Raw genomic sequence first — 24,671 nt, forward strand, 5'->3', positions numbered from 1 at the left:
CCATACAGCTCTCAGCAAATTCCAGAACCTTAGTCATCGGAATTTCTAAAATTTAATCACTGCCAGACTGAACTTACTCACAATCACTTCATAAGCCCTGTTTATTAATTTCTTCTTGTGTTAATATGATCATCTAGACCCATGATATAGCCACAAAATATTTACTGAAGTCTGTATTACCTTTTTTTTTGCCTATGTATTATTAAGCTAAATGAGTCACTTTCCTTTAATTCTCTTGAAATCTCTAGATAATATTTTTCTACACTTTTGAGTTATATACATTATATTTTATTTAATATCAGCAACTAGCACTCAGTTTGCCAGTGCACAGTAACATGATCTTGGTTTCCTGTAGGGAAACATTTTGTGTAATGCATCCTCAATTTTTATTTGTTTGCTTATGATTAGAACATATTGTACCACAGAGTACTCCTGTGGTAACTTCCACTGCCTCTCTCTTCCAATTGTGAGCACATAATTACAGCAAAACTTATGTTCTTAACGTTTCACTTCATAGCACTCAATTTCATTCTTCTTCCAGTCCTAAGTGGTAATAAACTTCTTCTTCATGCTACTTTATTTATAATAGTTTGGTCTTACACATCAGAAAATAATAATATGTTCAATCTTCTTTTTGGTTCAAGAAGGTAACTGAAAGTATTTCATATAATCAGCTTCAGACTGGCACATCAAATACTCCCCAAGTCATCCTCCAAAGCAAATGTACCCCCTATGTACAACATTTACCACTTCTGCTTTGCTCTGCTCACCTCTTTTTAAATGAATGCCCATGATTTCCCCATTACAACACTGCTTAAGTAATTTTATGTAAAATTATTGTCTGCATACATAAAAATTGGATCTATACCATGCAAAGAAATCTGCAGTTTTACCAGAGACGGGTATACTACCCCAGCTGTATTATGTTGAAATATTATGCCATTATTTCTTCAAAAATATATTTTTAAATATACTAATATAAGATTTTTAAATTACTTCATTACTTCACATGGATAAACAATTCCTGTTGGGAGCTTCTAACACCTTTTAAATTTAAAAACCTACCTGGAAAAATAGTGACAAAACTGATGGGAGGTTTGTTGGTATCAATAGTTAGCTTGTGGTTTGCTGCTTTTGAAGGTTGAGCTGGAAAGCAAACTAACTTCAAAGGCAGACTGAAGCTACACTGTGAAACTCTTGGTATTCCTAAAATGAAAGAACACAGATTTTTCATCTCCACATTCTGAATACAGGATACTTCACGCCACTGTCATCAAAGAGGTATAACAAGATATTTAATGTGATTAAGGAATGCCTTAAAAAGAAAACTATATAAAATTCTTGTTTTTCTTAAAATTTTCCACCTAAAATATCTTTAAATTTGAATACTTCCAATCACCTTCTCAAGTGAACATTTTTATATGGATGGGAAAGAAGGAGTTATTAACAAAACTAATGCATACTATACTTATACCAATTAACATGCAATGAAGATTAGTTTTATTTAATGCTCTAGACTAACAATACCACTTTAACATAAACAACAGCTGCAATTACTCCCAGCGCTTCAAATACAGAATTGAAGCATCAATATTTTCCTCAGGAATATCACAAACTAAATACCTTTTATATTTACTCTTTTTTTATATACTCTTGAATAACATCTATGCAACCTTTATATTATCTGTCAGTGGTTTTGTAGCTTAGAAAAAGAATGTATCCAATGGAGGTCATTACCCAAATGTATATTGAATTCTATCTTTCAACATATTACATCATAAGAGAACTGAAGAACAAACTGGCTACTGCCCTGGATATTGGGATTACTATCACAAGCAATTTCAACAGAATAGTGCAGGAGAAAATGTTAGTTAACACTAACATTAAGAAAACACACTTGAATGTGTCAAAAATTTTCTCAGATATAAACATTGTTTCAAATTGCTGGCATGTCAGCCATTGTCTGGTGTGTTCTATGCAAAAGGCAAAAGGCAAAAGTACTATGAAATACGGAGTACTTGCTCTGCTGAGAAGTCAGATTGTGAGATTTTTAAGGACAATTTTTTGATGAAGCACCTACCTAAAAGGAAAACCTTGTTTAACAAAATATATTTTTAGAGACAATTCAGTAAGCTACTGTCAGAAAAGTCATGAAAACAATAGCTAAACAGAGGTATACACAGAGAGTATAAAAATTGAGCTCAAACATTCAACAGCCATCCAAGCAACCAGTTTTGCTAGTAATTTCGTTTGTTTGCTGCTTCTCAGATCTCTTCCCATGAAAAAATTACTTCTAATACTCATCACAGGGAAAAAATGCTTAAGGATCAGATTATTCCCTGTGCTTGTCAATTCACAAGCTGTTTTGGCTGGATGATAATGCTTCCAAGTAACTGTTCTGCAGCAGCTTATAAATATAAAATCATAGAAAATTGAGCAGAAGATTCATTCAAACTGAAGACAGGTCTTCAAAATTAGAGTATCTCCAGGTTCCAAGGAAAATTCCTAAAGGAATACTTGAAAATAAACCCATGATCTGTCAGAATGATTCATTCAACTGTATCTTCATCATCTGATGGGAAAAGTAAAATTTTTCTTGATGACAGCATAACACAAACATCTCAGTATTAAACTTAGATAAGGAGACTTATCAACAGGAAATATTAGTAGCAAAAGTAGGCAAAAAGATTTTGATATATGTTTATATTTTAAAAAATACATTTTTCTTGGTTTTTTCAGACCAGCTTTTTTCTACATAGTCTGCTGTCAGTCTGCCTCATCCTAAACATGACTTTTCAATATTTCAGACAAAGGTCAAATCAAAACTAAATCAAGTGTTATCTAGCTTTTGGAGGAGACTGGAGGCATTTCTAGTTGATTAATCTAAAACACTTACATATAAGAAAAACAATCCAAAAAGCTGCAACAAAATTTATCACTGCAGTGAAAACTTGCTGGGAAATGTTTCAGAGTATTTCAGAATTTTAAATAGCAGTAAGGAAACAAAGTAGTAGCTACGTGTGGGAATCACAATTTCCTCAACCCGATGATGTTCTGTCTAGCAACACATCTCACTTCTTTTAGAGTAGTGATACTTTGCATGATACACAATTTTAGCACTATAATGAAGGAAAAAAAAAGGAAATGAAAATTCAGATTCTCCTCTAATCTGAAAAAACCAGATGATGTTTAATGTCCTCATAGGGTGCTAGTATTTAAAGGCATACTATGCACTTAAATAACAAAACAGTCATATGCCCTGTAGATACTATTTGATTTCCAAATTCCTCTTGCATTCGTTTAGTTATATTTCAAACATAACATTAATGTGCATGATAAAAAGTATTAGAACTCATATGTCCCAATTTAGGGGACATCTGAGTTCTAATAGTCTCTAAATATTCTCTAATATTCTCTAAATATTCAGAGAATTAATATTGATTCTGGTATTGATGACCCTGAGTTTACGTAGTGCAGTGTACCCCACAGTAACCAAAAAAAAGATTTTGTCACAGATAACTCTACAAAGTTTACTCTGCTCTGCAATATTCTCTTCAGGATAAGGTTTTCATCTCGTTTTGATATTTGTTAAAACAAAAAAATCCAGTCTTAATTTTTAGAATAATATTCTTTCAAACTATATACACTTGTTTTTATACAGTTTATTGATTGTTAATTTCTTAAATTACTTTGTCTACCAGAAACATGCCACAGGGTAACAGTTATTCGTGTCAAGAGCAGCATCTTATTAGATGTTTCAAGCATCTATTTCCTGTACAACACCTCAAGGTCAATTGAAATATCCAGAAACCAGAAAAGGAGGGGAACCGTAACAGTTACCTTCCTGCTTCTTTTTACTGCACTTAGTAAGCACAAAAGAGCATAAGTATTGAAAAATAACACTCAAATATATTATAACTTTTGTTTAGAAAAACTGCAAAACTGGAAACTCCCTTTCAGTTGATATCTAAATCTATGACAATCAAATTTGTAACTTCTCAAAACATGACAGAATGTGTATTTAATGTTTCTATTTAAAATTCATAAAATATCTTCTACAAGCACCACACCTTTTCAACTACACTGCAAAACCCACCCTTCTCTTTCCAGTCTGCATATTCATAAGCTAATTTTCCAGTCTTTTTTTGTCTCTTAATTGTACCTCTTCCATGAATTGTATCTACCACAATCACAGCTAAGTTTTGTACTGCTGGTAGTCTCAGACAGAAAGCAGCCTTGAATAGGATGTTTCCAATAGGAATTGGAATGAAGACATGTTGTGACATCATTCTCAGAGCTACTCAACCCAAACAGCATAAATGCCTAATTGCTGTTTCAGTTGCACCAAAGATGTAATTTAGCTGCCTAGCTGCTAAACCTGGGAAAAAAACCAGATATAAGAAAGTATAATTGTTTCAAATTTCCAATCTCAGTATACAAGGAACTTAATACTTACGCAAAATTCCCAAGTTACAAATGAGAAAGTGCAACATGCTTCACCAAGAAATGTCCTTATGACCTTCTGTTCTCTATATCCACAGCTTCATAGCATCAAACCAAGAATAATAAGAACTTAGAGAAATAATAGGCAAAATAACAGCTCCCTTCCAAATCTGTTTAATTCAGCATACACTGTCACTCATAAAACTGAGTTTTTTTGCATTCACCTACCTTCAGGATTGAGCTCTGCCATATGAGCCGCAACAGGACAAAAAGGGAAAAAAAAATACATGAGATACTACTCAAATTAAAAAAAAAAAAAGAAAAAAGAAATATAACAGGGGTTTAAGAACTTAAGCCACATCTGTTAAGTAGACAATACATAAAGACGTAATACTAGCCAAAAACCAGACATGAGACCACATTCATCAACAGTGCGACCCCATCCAAGCGACTGACTCATCAAGCTTCAGCGGTCTGAATCCCACAGATATAGACTGAAGAGTGATTTGGCCACAAATATGGATATCTTAAAAAAACTAAAGAGGAAACAGTCTCTGTTCAGATAAAATGAAGTCACAAAAGTCTTAAAGTTTGTTTACTAGGGTATTACACTTAAGGATTTGACTGCCAAGTTACACTAGTATTTATATGTATTTCCACAGAATTATCTCAAATTAATAATATAAATAAATATCAACAAAATTAACAGATCCTAGCCCTAAGCCTAGTTATATTCCTTTACTTAGAAGTCTTCGAAATTCAACCAACCAAAGATAAGTTTTTTTAATTTATTCTTCAGCTTTTATAATTCTGCTAGATGTCATGTCTGCTTGTTGGGTTTTTTTAACAGAATATAAACCATCAAAAACATTCAGGATGCAAGCTTTTCTTACTTCCCTAACTTAAAGGGTTGCAAAATCTAACTCGCTATCTAAAATACAAATTTAAGCCTTATTAGCATTACCCGAAAGAAATAATACATTTATTCTCCAGTCTTAGGAAGCAAAATTACAGAAACAAGACCAGCAAAACAAAAAGCAGGCTTTCAAAATCAGAGGATCCAAGACACTCACTAGTGTGCTACCTATTCAGTCATTCCAAAACCCTGTCTAAGGCCACATCACTAATTTGGACAGTTATGAATGCACAGCATCTCACAAGGAATATGCAGTCAGCATCACAGGACAGAGGGACTGAAGTTGTACAGGCTGTTCATGCAGGTTCCCAATTAAAAGGGAGGGCTTCCTTTTCTTTAGAAACACCCATTTCATTATTTTTCTAGAAATAAACATTTCAGTCACCGCACAGGCAAGACTACCATCACAAACACAATGCTTCAAGTGTGAAGTGATACAAAGAAAATATTTACATAAAAGTGTCGCTATAGGAAAAGGTACTCAAGACCACCACCCTCCACAAAAGTCCTTAGTACATATGCACTTTCATGCCAATCTACTCCATTTGTGCTGGCACAGCTCTGTCTTTGCACAGTGAACCAGATCAGCAAAACTGGCTGAGAAACAACTGATGACTGTGTGACCACAACAGGGGAGGAGATGCGGGAGCAAAGCCAAGAAGAAAGAAGTGAAGAACTGACAGCTTAAACTGGTTTATGCAGCATTTAACATGGAAGCCCTGCCTAAATACAGCTTCTCAGTAGCCTGACACATTCACAAGGCTGAGTGTAGAACACTAAGCTAATAAACCCTCAGTTATGGATAGCAGAATAAATTTACATATTCTATCACTAGGACACTGTAACATCCTTAAACGAGTTGGTTTCTATTTTTTGGGCTTAGTTTATTATTTGGAATGAGTATGTTCATCTGTTAAAAAGGAAGTGAGGAATAATCCCTCCCAATGCTTATTCAGATCTCATTCTCTGTGGGGAGGCATTATCATCACATTTGTTGGCAGACCAGAAGGGTGAATAGTCATAAAGATGTAATCAACTTCCCACTCCAAGAGGTGGAGCAGAACAGAAACAAATTGATAGGATAGGGTGAGAAAGCTGCTACGGCTGTTTCCCAAGCAATAAGCTTCTGATTTTACCTCTGTAAGACCAATTACACAAATTGATGCAACATAAAATATTAACCAAAACTGAAGACTAGATAAACATTATTTCTTTAATCACTACTGCCTTTAGTGTATTTCAAAATAAGATTTATAAGAAACACATAGCGGAAAAGACCTCAAAAAAAAAGAAGGCATATCACTTTCAAGTCTCTAGTGGCTTACCTGTTGGTTTATTATATGAAACCATACAAGTCCCTTCTAGTTCTGGTGGAGAACAATTCTCCTTCAAAAAGACAGAGAGGACCACAGTTTCAGAGGAATCTGGTTCTAAAAACAACACAAAATTAAATCAATTAATAGGAGCATCCAAATGAAAGCAGCATATTTCCTAGAACTTTGAGAATTATTCTACTAAATTATGATCCTTTCTCTACTAGTTCACATTTATCAAATCACTCCATTGCCTTTTTTTGTAATCCTTAATTTGGAAAAGGCAAACTAGGGCCTCAAAGTATCTTGAAGCATACCCTATAAAACAATTCAGCACACTGAACATGGAGAATATAAAATGAAATGAGATTTACGTTGTAATTTTGGTATTTTAAAAAGCCATTTGCTTCTATCACATGTTGAGAAAATACAAGAACTGCCCCTTCAAATGAGAGTAGCAGTCAGTAAAGCCCTGTTTCAACAGGGACTATCACTTTCCATTTCAGAGCAGAAATGACCTGCAGTTCCAACTGAAGCAGCAGGCACACTTGTCTGACCTTCAGCTCCACGTAGTCTTAAAGGCAATCCTACCTGCAGACTTATCAACAGAGCTGGAAAAAGCTAGGATCCCCAAACAGATGATACTACTTTGGGAACAGATGGTAGACTGTCCCCCAGTCAACAAACTCATTGTCCCTGTTTGTAGATCAGGAATGGCATTTCTACATAGACAGAAATGTCAGCCAAACAAAATAACCCAGGACTACAGAAGTTCTACAGAATAATCGAGGGGGTTTTGCCTCTATCATGCAGCTGCCACCCTGTCTCTCTTCACATGTCACACATCATACCACAACCAAGGAAAAAACTCCATTCTTTCCTACTTCATCTTCCTACACCAAGCAGTGTCAAAAAGCTGGGGAGTGCAGGCAAGGCAAACTTGTAATTGCTTTAACCACTGTGTAGCTGCAACAATGCACTCACTGGAGGCTGGGCTACACCTTTTCAAACCTCAGAAAAAGTAACAGAATAATACAACAGCTGTGATGGCAGTGCCACAATTTACCTAAATCATTGAAGACAAACTGGTCACAGGTCACTGCTAACGGAGCTTGCACACACACGGCCAGGCATGGCTTCTGTGCTGTCACTCTGCTCTGGATTGTTATCTAGATCAAAGGACATACAGAAGTCTTTAAAGGAAGCAACTAGTCAATCTGTACAGCAGAAAAAAAAAAATCCATAACCAACAGAAAGATACGAAAATCTGCAAAGACCAATTCAGCAACAACACTTAAGGACTTAAAATTTCAACTTCAAAACAAGTATTTTCATTTTACAATTCTTATTTACTCACAGCCAATAATGATACACAGTAACTTTCAAGATTACAAAAACCTGAGGGGATTTCTCATGTTCTTTGTAATATTAAACCAAGACAAACTAAAGCAAAAGTATTATTTGAGGCCTTAATACCCTGCAAGTGTCAAGAGCATTCCTTCTAATGCAAACAAATATAAAACTTTGCATTTGTTAGGTGATTATAGTGAAAAAAAAACCCAAGAAGAATAAAATCAAAGATAACCAAAGAAATTACTCCATTTAACTGCAAGCAGAAATGCATAGTCTTTTGAATTACTTCAAGTTTTGGGATTTTTTTTTACTGCAAACAAAATAAGAAAATCCATATACAGGATACTCAGCACAACTCCAGATAATGAAAGCTCAGCTAAACATAGAGTGGCCCTCATTGCTTCTATTGTGCACAGCTATTCCACTGCAAAACCAATGGATATCAAAACAGTGCCCCTAACTCATATCTAAAATGAAAGTACAGTGGTGACTGAGATCTGAATGTGGTCTGCATAGACAGAGACCATATTTCTAATATTATCTATTTTGCATCGCTGGTCTATCAAGGAGCTCACTACAGCCAGGTTAAATCAATTTAGAATATTATTACTTAGAAAATTACTCAAGTGTTAGGAAACTACTTTGACTACTTTAACTTAATTAGCATCAACACTGATTTAGGTTTAACAATACACAGTTATAGCAGTTAAAAGATTCTAGAAAAAACTGAATTCATGGTAACACCTACATTTACTATTTTTGTTTCACTAAAAAGTACAAGATGTATAAACAAGAAAAGAGAATGGGGAATTAGCTATGTCTTCTCATTAAAAAGCTTATGAAATCTATAAACACATAAGTCACTTGAACTTCTTTGAGCAGACTTATCATTGACTTTATCAGAATAGTGGTTTTATCCTGTATCATTTTTAGCACTGAAAAATGCTGAGAAAAATGTTGGACCAAGTACAAGTAAACCACACTAGTCTGAGGGGATCTGGTTCAAACAGTTCGGTTACCCTCTGAATTTTTCACTCTAGACAGAAAGAGTACTTGCAAGGTCCTCAAAAATTAAAATCCATGAATATCCTTAGAAGATAATCGTAAAGTCAAAAATAAAAATTATGATCCTTTTTAGGCAATACTGAGGAAAAACTACATTTGCATGCACATGCATGTGAACACATACACACACATCCTTTACCATCAGTTACAGGCACCGGCTCTCATGAAGAACTGCAATTTTCTAAGTAGATTTTCCTACATTTTTTTAATTGCTAAAAAAGTCTTTTTACATAAGAAAGTCTATTTTTGTTTATTGACAATCAAAAAGGCAGCTGAAGATTATAAATTTCCCATTTGAGTAACCAAACATTTATTGCCTTTGGAAAAAATAGTCTCATGACTTCCAAAATTACTTCGTTCTATCCAAATAATGTTTGTGTGATGGCTTACTGATAAGCCTATCCAAATTAAAACTGCAATCACTTTCTGACTGCAGCAGAACTCATGCGAGAATGACTCCATGTCATACTAAGGAGAAAAAAAATTAACTATGTATTGTATTTCAAACTTCTCTCATTTTCGTGTTTTAAGTGAAATACACAGAAAGTAACAGGTTTGTTAGGATTTGCCACCACTATTCAAATGCTACTGTTTGAGTTAGGCACAGTACCTTTACTGTGACTGATGGTACTGCCCCTGCTTTTACCTCACTGTCAATGGCTTGCTGTGAAGAAAAAGATGAAAACAGAGTAAATTCAATGTTCCACATGAACAAGAAAACACAATAAAAGCAATATTACTTTCCTACCATCAACTTCGTAAACACAGAATTAACATTAAAGGACTTATCATTCCTATGACAGATTAAAATACACAAAACATTTCTGAGTTCCTTCTGAAAATGTGAAGTCTCTGTTTGAAATTCCCTGCAAAAAGGATAGCAAAAGGTCATGAATGTAGTACATATAAGAAACTAATACACTCTGATGTATATAAGAATATTTGAAACTGTTTTGATTGGCACACTACTTTTCACTGTATATTTATTCAAATTCTGAAAATACCTTCTGCTATTCAGTAGGAAAAGGTGACTTCCAATCTGCCAGTATATTATATACACAACATAGCATCTACTATAAAATCATCAGACACTATTTTATAATCAGAAATATACCTGAAACTTCAAAAGAAAATTCTAGCAGGCACTTCAATACTCCTGTTAATTTCTATTTCAATAGGCAATTCCATCTACTTCAACATTTATCTTGACCTTGTGGTCTATTTCAATTTTATTTTATGTTTATATTTTATTTTGAAACAGGTCAGTCACTACAGTTAAACAAAATGCTCCCATTTAAAATATTATTAAAAAACACTTCTCTCACTTCTGCTATAATACCAAATTACTGATTTGAACTTACACCTTCTCATTATAAAACAGTAAATTAAAAACAGTATAAGGGCCACTTCTGCAAACTTCATAAGAAGTCAGAAAGCTGGTAGGCTCTCTGGGTTCCAGAAGTAGGACTTTCGTTTGTACATTGTGCACCTTTCTCAGCTAAAAAAAGACAGATACTTCCATACAGGCTTGTCACTCTCTCTGGTGACTAGTGGTTGATTCTGAAACAATAGCAGGGGTATAAAGATATGGAACCTTACCATATTCAGCTTTAGAAATTACCTGGATTTCCTGGATCAGAGGCCACACACAGGAGGTGGCATTAAATAACAGAATGGTCCTCCACTTGCTTATCTACACAACTTTAATACTCTATATCCTCTTTGCTTTTATCACACACATTGCAATTTCAATCTTTTCACAAGTGCAGAAGTAGCAACGGAAATCCTGTAGCTCCCAAGGTAACTGCAGAGGCCCTAAAATTGTTCCTACACTTGCTTATTGATCCTTCCCCACAAAGTATCTTATCAGATTTTTCCTTCCTAGGCAGCTGCTGAAAGAATCCACAGAAAAGCCGACCACACAGGAAACTAAGATATATGAGCAGATAAAGATTCAAGGCTGTGGTAGAATTGATAGACTGAGTTACTCACATATGAAACAGACCAGTTGCATCTGGAAGGTTGAACAAACGAGCACAGCAGCATTAGAGCATTCTGTGCACCTAACAATTCCAAGGGGTGTGAGCAGATTATTGCATCTAGCCAAGACCATGTCACACTGTCCTTTTTTCCACAGACAAGTGCTAGGACACTAGACATATTATAAAGAGGTCCATTTGTCAAAGAATCATATCCTTATGTATTTTTTAAACAGTAAGTAGCTGTGAAAAATCAGTTTTGCCACAACTAGTGGCTAGAAATGGATAATTAAAGATGTTACAATGCAACAAGTATTTTGTATGTACAAGTATGTTATGTACAAGCTCTCTCAAATCCCACTTTGACTAATTTTTGTAAACTACATATGTATAAAACATGAATAAACTAATTATGCTGCAACACCAAAGAATATTGAATGATAGCTTGTTGGAGAAAGATTATTTCCTAGAATGCAGCTTGAGTGGTTTGAGTATTCTGTCTTTGAAAGATCTAAGGGTAACACTTTGTTTCCCCCAACATTTACCACTGCTCACCACTACAAAGTTATTCCAGATCCTAAGTTCGTATTCACTTATGTTTGCTCAGCCAAGAATCTAAAGGTCTCCAGATAGAATATAAAGAAATAATTTTAACAATTCTAGTTAAAAATCTTTAATAAAAGTGAGTGCTAATTGATGGAAAACTGTGGGCCATGAAGCTCAGTCATAAAAATGTAACACCATGCACGATCAGTCATTATTTACTCATCTGAAATCAATGGGTTTTTTGGGAGTAATTTCCTTTTTATACAGGTACGTACAGATTCTTCATCCAAATCAGGTGAAACTTCTGCTGTGACAGTTACATCTCTCTGTTTTTCAGATTCAGGCAAAATATCTTAAAGAAAAATAAAAAAGCAAAAGTAAATCAGTTCTCCTTTAAGAAACATTCAGCTACGTTCCTAAAAACAATACTATTTCAACAGTATCAAATCTCAAAGTTAGATCTCTACACCTACTGGTGTAAAGAAAAAAATAGCAATGTGTATGATTTTGGAAATTTCCAAAAAAGCTTCACAATTTCATTAGATTTCTACAGACAACCTAAACCTGGATCTCATTCTGGGTTTCTGATTTCTGTATGAAAAAGGATTTAGATGCATTCTATAACAAGATTTTACACCTAATATCCATGATCTTCAGAGATTCTAAGGTATTTTTAAACTTTTGTCCTCACATGCATATGCCAATATACGATGAATAACTACCTCCAAAATAACACCACACATCTTATGGCACTTTCATCTAAATAATTTGATAGCAAATATGTTAAACAAACAAAGATTCTGTGTCTAACTAATCTTCAGCAAATTCCTCAGCATTAGGAGGTATATCAAAGTTTTATGTATAGACTATTACATGTGGCTTGATTAAAATAAGACACCAGATGATTTCTAGGACTATCAACATACAAGGCAAAAGAATGCTACAAACTCACTAAAATCCATAATACAAACCCTTATGCCAATTCACACCTAAAAAAAAAAATTCTACAAATTAAAGCCTTAAAAACCTTGAGGAATTACATAACCCCTTGAAAGTCCAGAAGTACAGCTCTAGGGTATTTGCATTTTTTCTGAAAAGCATTTCTATTTTTTAACATACTAACTGTATTGGAAAATGAAAAATCTGAACAAGAAATATATAGTTCCTAAAGTAACAGGTAAATAACTGATGTAAAGGGCCAATTAACATATTAATTGAATAACTGAGAGCATGAGCACATTCAGAAAGTTTCAAGAATTTTACTACACAGAATTCTGAAAAGACCTAGAACTAACAGACAGCACATTATGTCTTTCTAAAAAGAGGGTCAAGGGAAAAGATTTTGATGAAGGCAGAAAACAAGTATTCATCTTCTTGTGCTCAGAGAGAAATGCCTCCTTTTACTACAAGGGAGAAAAGCAAAACCTAAACACATTTCTCCAGTACCACCTAGAAAAGAAGTTTAGGCCTGTTTCATAATGCCACAATTGCGACGAACTGGTCCTGCCAATTACACATAGCTCAGCACAGTCCATTCTTTTTCTATCCCTTCTTAACCATTTCTCTTCTGGTTGCTTCTTCGAGCTAACAATGTTGCAACCTCTGTCATAAAGTCATTTTTCTATTAGAAGCAAAACAGAGATTACAATCAAAATTTACATACAAGTATCAGCTTTTTGTTACTATTAAACTGAGCCAAAACACTTTTAATCACTTATGTCATCTAGACTGATGCAAGTAACTTTAGATTTAAGTTAGTGTAACAGTTAAGATTTTAAAATATTTCATCAGTTTATACTGTAAATCCTTATTCTTCAAAATGTATAAAACAGCTTAGGTTCAACAGTTTAATGGTCAGCACAGGACAGAAATACAAGACATTTATGGAAATAACTACCCTAAGGTTTTTTTAATATGATGAGCTAATCCTAAATACCTTCCACGTTTGAAAGTCAAAATGAAACAAAGAAAAATTATTTCCCTATAAGGGGAGATATTTTCAAAATAAAACAAGCTCTGCCTGCACCAGCATGAATTCAAAAGACAAGAAAGTCAACGGGTCATTTTAAAGATTGTGCTTAGGAGTAACTTAATGGCAACCAAGGCTCACGCTAAAAAAGTTTCTTAAAACTTTTTAAGGAAAAAAAAAGCCAAAATTAAACAAAGCCAAAACAGGTATTCTTCACAAGTAAAATGTTTTGTTGTATAAGAATGTTCTCGTACATCCAGTTTTATATCCAGTTAAAGAGAGCCAAACACAACATCATTAGGACATCTCTCCACAACAAAAGAGCATTCATAAAAACTCATTTGAAAACACCACTTAGATTAGACAAATTGAGGAAGAAAAGGAATTTAAGAAAAAAAAATGGTGAAAAAATAAAAAATATTCATAGCAAATTTATCATTCATGGGAGTTATTACAAAAATTTAAAAGGACAGCTACAGTTATTTTCTCTCTCCTTAGAGTTTCCAGACAACATGTTGAAACTAACAAGCTGAAGTTGATTTACTTCAAATTTGTTTATTTGGTCTTTCTGCCATGCTTTCCTTTCCTTTGGTTATGATAGACACACAAAATTGTCAAATACCCATAAGGATGTACTGTGGTAAAAATCAGTGGAATTTATCCCCATCTAAATGCTTAAATAACACATTACTGGATTGAGAAAATTAAAATCCTGATTTAAGTCTACCATGATAATGGCTGTAATTACAAAACAAAGAAATCTTTCTGTTGCAGAATCAAACTTATGCACGCAGATAATTTTTATTTTCTAGGAATTTCAGCTGCAAGGTTTTTGCAGGTTTTTTTTTTCACCTAGAAAATCATGACTATTTCTTTAATGCATTTTAAGAACATGCTATCTATCATGAAGGAAAAAAAAATAATTTTTTCTTTCTATTTGTTGAAGATTTATCCATAGCTTCCTGTAAAATCATATGCTTCCAATTCCCTGCATAAGCCAGGCTGTTTAAAAACACAGTTATGAAAACATTAACTTTGAGGCATCTCTGTAGAAATTATGTGCCCTTACTTGAATAAAATCAATGCAAGTCATTAGCAACGTATATAAATTCCAGAATTTATCATCATCAGATATGCCATTCTAATCTACAAATATGCTTTTGAATAGTCAAACGAACTGAAAAGTTGCTTTTAAAAAAGTCATTTTTTGTTAATTTCATAACTTAAAAAGTTATTTGTATTAATAAACAGAATTTGGTGATACTTTCATTCTCTCTGAAACCTAACTACATCAGATTGTTGAAATTCTCCAAGTTTTCTTGCCTTTGGGTAGTCCATGCACCATCAGTTTTAATTCTGAACCCTTGCATTAGTGAGAATTATCTGCAACCTGATGTAAATAACTTTAACCTTCCTACACCATTATGAAAATACAAAGAAAAAACCCTTTATCCAAGGGTTTTACCATCTAGGATTCTTTTTTTTTTCCTTAAAGACTAAGTTTTCTGAAGAAATGTAAGTATGGGTAAAGTCTGAAATGAAAATATTTTAAAATGCTAAAAGGAAAGTCAGGTGGATAAAGGTATGTAAAAATATAGAACAAGAAAGAAGTATACCTTGTGTTTTTGTGGCCTCCCTGATGATTTTCTGAAGCTCTTTCATTTCAGCATTCATTTCTTCATAGTTTATTTCTCTAGAATCAACCTTAGGAGCCTGGAAGAGTGAAGGATCAGTTCCAAGGTATGAACATTGAAGATGACCATCATCACTCAGAGTGACTATAACACCCTTCAAGTCTCTGCACAAAAAAAATAAAGCTTACTAAGAAATAGGGAAGAATCACAGAGGCAGTAACATTACTAATAATATTTATTCCTTAATTAAGACTTCTTCATTAATATTACTCCCACTTGTTGCAGTCATACCCAAGAATGGGTTTGTCTTAGATGACTAAAGGGCCCTCAGAATCTGCGAATCTGTACAATCAGGAGAGGTAATGGAAAGGATCAGAACAAACAAGCTGAATACACTGGACAGTCGTAACCTACTTATTCATCTAAGTCTTTTGAAGTTGCAATATTTAGATTACTATGCAGGAAAAGGAATCTGGGGGAGGGGAAGGGAAAAGAGGGGTTAGAAGAAATCATGAACAGATGGAAGATGCTCACAAAGAAGACAGCTTTAGGGCTTTGATGGTATTAATAGCTCCCCTAACCAACTCTCTGGCTGCTATTGCAGCTACTGTGCTGGCTTCAAACCCGGGCTGGCTCTTCCCTGCAGTATCCATCTCAAAGGAAACCACACAGATCCAGAGCATTCCCCTTGCACTCCTCTGAATCAATACAAGTGAGTGTTTTATTAGCTACACTACAGTATCTTTTGTCTCAAGGGAAAAGTACCTCATTGCTCCTACAAAAATCTCACCCGTTTTGCTTATCTGATCTGTGAAATGCAAATGCAAGATTCAGGAAAGTATTTAACAAACTGTGAGACAATAGGGACTACGCCAGCATTTTTCTTAATTTGAAGCTTACTCCTAACAGAAGAGAAACTGAACAGTAAAAACCAGCATAGACGTTAACAGCAAATGCTAAGAGCATAAATTTTCACTTTATTTTTTAAATGTCTACTTTTAATTAAATTAAAAGCCTGTATTCTCTTTCATAATCACAGCATTACACATTCATGCCAGTAGTTTGCTCTTACTCTATCCTTAGAATACCTTATAGCAGACATTACCTTTGCATCAAACACAACTGCCATAAAAAGCAAAGATCGATCAAATTTAATTCTTAGATACAAAAAGTCTTTTGGACAAGAAGGCCTAATTCACTATCACACGAATCAAACCCTTGTAAAATACTGAATTTATGTAAGCATTGAGGCTATAATTCATACAGAAGTAACAAAAATTCTTTTAACTTACACACACTGATACCTTTCAAAGGCCTCCTCTAGTACAATCAAAGGCAGGTAGCTTTGTAAAAGAAACAGAATTCTCTCTGGTTTCCTACATGGTCTTGTCGCATGGCTCCAGAACACAAAGACATAAAACCTCAATCCAAAATTTTCCATGGTAATACTAATTAGAAAAGCTAACAGATGTCACAGATTAATTTTGATCACTGATGGTCCACTTGTACTACTCAGAATGTCTTTTTATAGCACACTAAGGCCACAATCCCAGTGGTGGTTCTACAGCTGCAATCAAATAATCTGGAAAAACTATGCTGAAACTGAAATCATCTGAACTCTATATAGTTAGAGCTGCACACAGGAATGAAGACCCTACTGGGCACTACACAAATAAGTAATTGCTGTAGGTAAGTTTAAGCTTTCTCTTTCTACAGAAAGCAATTGCTACTCAGCAAAAGAATTAAATCTCTTTGTTGAATTATGAATGTATGAAAACTGCTTGTGAGGGTTTTTTGGACAGCAAATACCTACAGTCAGCCCTTCACTGAGGCTGGAACATGCAAATCTGAACTGCCTTCTGGAACGGAACACATATTAAAGAAGGGCTCAAACACAACATTCCCCTTATCTTAAACAGAAACAGTCTTCTTTTTTGGGACTACTGCTTACTGCTACAGAAAAGCTTCCATCTACCACTGCAACTTTTAACATGCAATTTTTCAGCACACCCTACCAAAAAGGTAAAAGGAAGCTGTCTTTGTGAGCACCATTAGGCTGGAGATACAAGACTCAACAACAAATACTTGAAGAAAAATAAGTGGAAGACTTAATACTAATTTTCAACTCACATATCCAGTACCTGTTCTAGCAGCCATCCTCTGAATGTCATGACCTTTTTGTGACCTGTGAGTTCGGGGCTTGTATCCTAAAGGGATTTTCTGACAAACTGTAAACTATCAGCAGGAACTGGAACTAAGCATGAGTCCTGGTTTCTCTCTCTACTTGAATATTTGTTGTTGATTTGTCGTTGGTTTCTTTGCTTAGGATTAGGTCTGTTGTTTTAATTACATGCAGAACTAATTTTAATTACATGCCCATCCTAATTTTTTTATGTCCAAGAGCTTTGTACAACACAAACCTGTGCTTTCAGAATTCTGGATTGCACATGAAACAAATACATTGGGACAAACCTGAGTCCTCTAATATGAGAAATGCTAGGAGACTGACTACTATGAATACTTGCACCACAACACAATCTTAGTAAGCATGCAAATAACACCCAATGCACAGGATTTTGTCAACATCTGCCAAATGTTTGCAAGGAGCTTTGCCATATTGGTCAGGGGTGCAGCAAAGTCTTTAAAACTGGGGCATTGTTGAGGCAGTGCTACCAATGCACTGCCCCAATCTTTGCTATCAAATTATAGCAAATAACAATAATAATGACTTTTTTTTAGGGGGTGGGAGGCAAAACAAGAGAAACAATACCAGGAGCTTTTTCTGCAACTGGATAAAGAAAACTTCTGAAAACAAGACAATTTCTAGAATTGTCCAGCAATGGCTTTGGACGATCTTAAAATTTTTTCCCAAAAGTATACATCTGTTAATCTAATAAGGAAAGACCCATGAGGAATCTTAATGTAAATCAAAAGGGCATGAAGAAATATTGCTGCAAAGTCAGCAATAAATCTTTGATGATGTACTACTAAGGTATAATACATTCAAAAGTGGTTTGTAAATACAGCCCTTCCGGTACACAATTAAGCTGGCAGTTATCTGCAGCTAATCAGTCTATCAAATGAGATCCATTTAAATTAATGAGTTGATTTACCTATGCAAATTATGCTTGGCTTAACTTCTGAGTCAGCATTACAGAATGCACATTCAGAAATTCCACCTTCAAATGAACTCATTTCAAACAGTTTTTCTTGATAGTCATGACACCCTTGAAATCTACACTATCTCAGAGACAAAAGGATTAGTTTAAAAAAGCAGCATTACAAATTATACTTTTCCTTTGTTTCAGTTAGTGTTCTGCTGGGTCCCAAGAAGATTGTTCAATATGAAACATACCTAAGTATTAAAAAGCCTTTCTCAGTAACCTTTCCTTGTTAAAGCGGTCCATGAATTTGTACATCAATAGAAACAATAAGAAAAATATGGGTAAGCAGTTCTAATATATTTTTTTATAATACATTCATTTCTCTGTTGGAATGTTTGTCAGCCAGTCAAAATTGCATTATTTTCTCAATCTTTTTTTAACAGTGGTTAAGGACAGCAGGGGGAGGGGAAGCATATTTAACAGTTTTATAGAACTTTCCCCACAGCTACTGCTCTCACACAATATCCTTGCAAATACCATTACTTCATTTGGCACATTTTGCATACAATCTGGAATTTCAAGTACTTGTTAAATTTCTTTTATTGTAAGCTATTCTTTTTTTACTATGTATCACACAATAGTCAGGGTAATAGTAAATCTAAGGGGACGTTTTAACAGTGAGGAACTCAAAGTATAAAACAAATTATTCTGATATCTAAAATAACTTTACAGTACAAAGCAGCTCCTACACACATATGGTAATAATTTGAAAAACTATCTTTTATTGGATTCTGGGTAATAATAATGGCATATGCTTTTTGTAGGTCTTCGCTTACTAAACAAATTGCTCATAAGTCTTGAAGAAATTAAAATGCTTTGCATGTTTCCAGTTATATAATATCAAACTGATCACTCAAACAATTGATTTAGAGGTTGAATCAGTAGTTCTGTTTTACTTGAACGACACATGCTAAGCTTTGGATAACTCTTAGGACAAGGTCTGGTTATTGACACCATTTGCAGCTTTAATTATTTATAATAGCTCATAAAATTTCTACTTCAATTTCAGAAGTGGCCTTAATTGCTATTACTCAAATCAACCATTTTAGAAAACAAGATTTTCTGCAATACTACTTTCTGTTCCTTATTGACAATGTATTATTTAAAAACTACTAAAGTAGAAATCTAATTCCTGGAATTGTGCTCAAGTGTTTTGAATCCATTTCTGTCCTCATTTTATCACCCTTTGAGGTAATTATAGGCAAGAGCATACCTCAATAGAACTTTTTTGTTTAGTGCTTTTGAAAACCTAAATTATTCTAGAGTTCACTACCATTTCAGTGTCATTTTAAGATGCAACTACATGAAGTATTTGATAAAAAACTGAAGGAAGATCAGACTAGGAGTAACTAACCATAAGAATTTTCTAACATAAACTAATGGGAATAAAAGCTAAAAGCCCATCTAACTCTTATTAAACACACACTCCAAAATCTCAAGTATCCCTACAGCTGAATAGTCAAAGTACATCCAGTGTGACTCAATGCAAGCTACTACTGGTACCTAAGTGTCCTGCACATCTCTAGAGCACTCTCAGGCTTCTTCAAAATGTTTTCCTCAGTAAAAAAATCTTGCTTCAACTTACATTAGAAGTAATACTTATATACGCAAGCCTTCCCCATGCTGCTATTACACATGAAAACAGACAATCTAATTACTGTCAAAATGTAATTTTTTTGAAACTATTTATATTATTTTTTTAAGTGCTTTGCACACCCTCCAGAGGGCACACAAACAAATAATGTAAACACAGTGCTCAAATATAATTATTTAACAATATGTAATTATATTAAATAGCATAAAGGGACTGCTTTACAGAAAAGCATTCTTCATCTTTCCCATTTCTATGATACCTTAGGATGGCTGAACTTAACAGAATACCAGATACTAATCTAGTTTAAAAAATTATAAAATACATGCAAGAAAAAGAGGGAAATGAAAAATTATTTCATCATGAAAACCAATGGAAAAACACTTTGAAAAATAGAAGTAATGACTAGAACAACATGTTAACATTTATCCCCTTATAAACACTGAAATGCAGAGGACCAGAACTGAGTAAAACCTGAATGTGGCCATTTTAAATGGCTGAAGAATTCTCTACCATTCAGGTCCTATACTGGTACTTTTGCTCCCTACTTGTGAGTGAAGACATCTCCACAAGCAGCTTTACATGGCACCACTACACAGCAAAACAACAAAAGCAGCCAGCACCAGAACAAACTCTCACCAGGCTTTAGCTTTCGTAATTCTCCTTGTGTGGTTTTCTCTTTGAAAAAGACTCTTGGCCTGAAATGCTGTCCAGCAATCAAATAAAAAGGTGCATTTTCCATCAAACAAAACAAAAAATTTAAAAAAAAAAAAAAAAGTAGAAGAAGAAGAAAAAAAAGGAAATAGCCTGTTTTTACTTTTACTGCCAAGTTAAAAGCAAGCACTACTCCCAGAAGTCGGGGGTCCTTTCTTCCAGAGCACTACTGCCACCTGCGGGGCAGCAGAGCTTTCGTACAGGTGAGCCCTGAGAGCTACCACGTCACATTATGTGAAGCAGCTGTGGGGTTTTTTTACCAGGGTCACTATAACAACTTAACAGTTATTTCCTTGGCACAAGGCAATCTTACCAGGCTAATATTTAACAGTAAATGCCCTGGAACACACATCCCTGCAGGAGACAACCTTCTGGTCCCTCCAGGCAGGGAACACACACACCACACATGAACTAATACAGGCAGGCTAGGCATCAAATTTAAGCTCATGCTACAAGCTGCATACAAAATGCAGAATTTTATCTGAAGGATTACCAACTTTGTTTCTTGTTATTTTAAAATCAAAATTATTTTAAAATCAAAAAGTAACAGAAGTTTTATTTTAAAATTACAGCAGATAGTTATCCAAAATGCAGTTTTAAAGTAAAATTAGTATTTGTCATCAAGCAGAATAAAAACATAATATTCAGAGTAATGACACAGGCCTCCAGAAAGATATATTCTTGCTTTAATCAAAAAAATATAAAGAGCATTGAAGGATAATGTATTCAAGGAAAAAATCGTAATTTACACATTGCATTTCTCAGTATCACAGTTCCATATCTAAGACACTTAGTGGCATTAGCAGAACTGAAAATGAACATCAGGACTGACAAGCAAATTGATTACCTTTAGTAAGAGTGTAGCCTATATGTTAGAGCTCTAAATAATAAGAAACAAGAGAAATTGCATTGTGATTTCTCTGTAACAGCACCAGCATTAGCAACAAGAAAAAAATTAAGACCAGTTGTGACACATTTAGAACATCTCCATGCTTCATTCTCTCTTAGAGTGTGTTTCTGCATTTGCACTTTCTTCATGTGAAACCTACAATCTGTTTCAAGCCCAAGCTTCCTCACAGGCAGACAAGTATATAACAGTTTCAAAGGCTCTACTAACATTGTGAATTTATGATATGGAGAGCCTCAAAATTTATCCTTCCTCTAAGCCTTCTCTTCTCCCACTTCAGGGTAGTGGTTAGAGTCCGTATCACTACAGGCAAGCTGGAGAGGCCCCTGGCCTCTCTGCTTCCAAAATAAAAGAGAGGGAAGGAAATTCACTGATAAAATCGACACTCTAGTTATGCTTATCATTTTAGATTAAGTATATTCCTAATGGTTGGCTTCCTATAAGGTAATACTGGGAGGAACACAAGGAAAATTAGACCACGCACAGATTATAAAGAGGTGAACAAGAATAACCATAATATGTCTTTAAAACAGATTTATTCTGAAAGCTTGAAGAATTACATAACTTTTAAAACACTCAACTCAAATTAGTTTACATCTTTTTCTCTTCTCTTGCCTGGAAGTTTCAAAATTCACCAGCATTTCAGCAAGGAAAAAGTGTGTACATGTTCTACTGTTAGTTTTAACAATATTTAATATCCTCACCCGTCTGGTAAAGAACTGTTTTTTCAAAGCCTCTCTAGCACTTTGCACTGCTTGCTGCCTCTCAGTTCCACTGCTTGACATAAATGTCCCATGTGCTCCTCCTTGTACAAAAAAAGTCTTTCAAGTTACCAGCATAATAACCAAGACATTCAAAATCAAAAGACTGAAACTTTTCATAAAACTGTTTTTCAAACAAGACATCCAGCACTTACATGGGTAGAGTGTCAGAATACATCCATAAATTCCAACCCACTGCTCAATAACCAGCTCCAAGACTAAGAGTTCAGAGACTGATACAAGTTATAGTCCACTCTGTCACAACAAGTGGCACACACAAATAATGGGCTATCCAAAAAGAAAAAACCCATGATATTTGTTTAAACACAAGGATCTCATTTAAAATACTAGAGGGGAGTTACTTGTCTTCATGTTCCTGAGAATTTCCACTTTTAAGGTTTTCTCTAGAACCATGAAGGTAGGAATATTTTTAGTGTTATTCTGAAGTTGAAACCCTTACAAAATCGTATGAGCATAAGAAGTAGGTTTTTGGAAAAAGTAAATAATTGAAATGCAATAAAAATTAGGAGAACTGGCAATATGGGCATGTGCTTAGCATCATAGAGTTAACACCATTTGAAGCTGGTTTGCTAGAAAATCACAGTATATGCTGGACATAGTATGTGGCACATCTGTGTCATTTTCAGGATCAGAATCCTAAAGTAAAAGAAATACAATCACATTCATATTTTGTGGCTAGGATACACATATTAAATTTATCTCTTCAAAAGACCTTTGAAAAGGGTCATATTTTCTATTGCCATCTCTCAAAAATCTGGTGGCAGATCAGCAATGAGAAAAACAGACAATCTTTTTTTTTTTCTTAAAAACATTTCTTTAAAATGCAATTATGTTTAAGTAGAAAGATTCTATAAATCTCTGCATTTTATTTCTCAGATCAGGCAACATTCTTACAGAACACTCAAATAAAAATTTATATATATACATGTATAAAACTGAACAGTTCATACCATACGTCATAACTGGCATTGCCTCTATTACAGTGCTACTATACAGAAAGGGAAAATCTTTCAACAAACTATAAAGTTTGATTCCTGCAGTTTTCCTTCCATAAAACTGTGTAATGAGTGCTAAGTTTTGCTGGGTTTATATATAAGTTTTGCCATTTTTATACAGTGATCCTTTAACAGTTGTGGTAGCTGTGGTGATGTCAGTTATAACAAGGAATAACAGATGGGCTGGAATGAAGAACAAAGCATTTTCAAGCACCTGGATAGCTAAAATATTCAATGAGGGGAGTTTTATTTTGACTCCACCCAGTATTACCATATATGTGGTTGCACTTTTACACCTTATATATTTTATTCAATATTTCTCCAGGTTTTTTTCCAGTTAAATTCAATTCCTGTAATTCCTGTTGCCTTTCTACTGCTTGGAGAGCCCAGCTACATAAAGTGCATCCATCCAACCACCCAACACACTACAGTTCTGTGCTAGAAAAAAGTTTTAATTTCAAGTTTATATTTGGACCAGGCCAATACTTTCTCACTAACAAACTGATTGCAGGTTTTAATATTCTTTTAAAAATATTGGAAGCTAAAATTTCATAAAAGCACATTTTCAACCAATGACTATACACCAGAATTGTGAACTAAAATTTTTTTATTCACCTAACTTATTTAAATTATACTCATCAGTCTTTGGGTCACATATGAGTTCAAACCTGGAAATTAATCCTGAGTCAAAACAAAGAATTTAAAGCCCTGTTTATGTTCTCTTCTTTAAGGAGACAGGTTGCTGAATTAGAGACTTTTTATATAATTTTATACAAATAAAGTGCCATGAAGTTGCAAGCAAGTTAACTATGTCAGGCTCAAGCTATTACCCATATACACAAGTCGTGTTCTATGAAGCCAGTGAACAACAGTCTACAGGGATTTTAAACCTCATTAGACCAGTAAGTATACAAACCACACATTCCTTGCCAACCATTCTAATTCTATGAAATACTAATAAATCAGAAAATCCCAAGGGAGCATTGTATTAAATATTTTTCAAGAAGGAAAAAAGGTGATTCTCTCCATTCACTGCACTAACTATAAAACTCTTTCTTGTTTGGTGATGTGGGAACGATGGGTTCAGTTTTAAATGCAATAAACACAATATCTCTTTCAGCAGAGTATTCCCCTACAAAATGCAAAATGGGCAACCCTGAATTGCAGCATCACATGTCCATTGGCTTATGCTTCAAGTGTGTTGGAGGTGGTGTAGGGACAATTTCTGTCTCAGTCACCAAAAATCCTCAGCCTTGCAGTCAAGCTGCAGACTGATAGGGAGAGACTGGATAGGAACAGA

General features: G+C 34.5%; 1 protein-coding gene across 1 annotated transcript in view; it reads right to left on the reverse strand.

The window, feature by feature from the left end:
* Positions 1-24,671, reverse strand: part of BBS9 (Bardet-Biedl syndrome 9) — a 285,212-nt gene that overhangs the window by 215,639 nt on the left and 44,902 nt on the right. The window contains exons 10-16 of the mRNA XM_084226033.1: positions 15,201-15,382; positions 11,891-11,967; positions 9,701-9,754; positions 7,739-7,841; positions 6,685-6,789; positions 4,672-4,686; positions 1,066-1,206 (exon numbers count right to left, since the gene is read on the reverse strand). Of these exons, the coding sequence (XP_084082159.1) occupies positions 1,066-1,206; positions 4,672-4,686; positions 6,685-6,789; positions 7,739-7,841; positions 9,701-9,754; positions 11,891-11,967; positions 15,201-15,382 (677 nt within the window). The remainder of the gene's footprint in view (positions 1-1,065; positions 1,207-4,671; positions 4,687-6,684; positions 6,790-7,738; positions 7,842-9,700; positions 9,755-11,890; positions 11,968-15,200; positions 15,383-24,671) is intronic.

The sequence above is a fragment of the Fringilla coelebs genome (assembly GCF_963513975.1).
Source record: "Fringilla coelebs genome assembly, chromosome: 1".
NCBI classification, from domain to species: domain Eukaryota; kingdom Metazoa; phylum Chordata; class Aves; order Passeriformes; family Fringillidae; genus Fringilla; species Fringilla coelebs.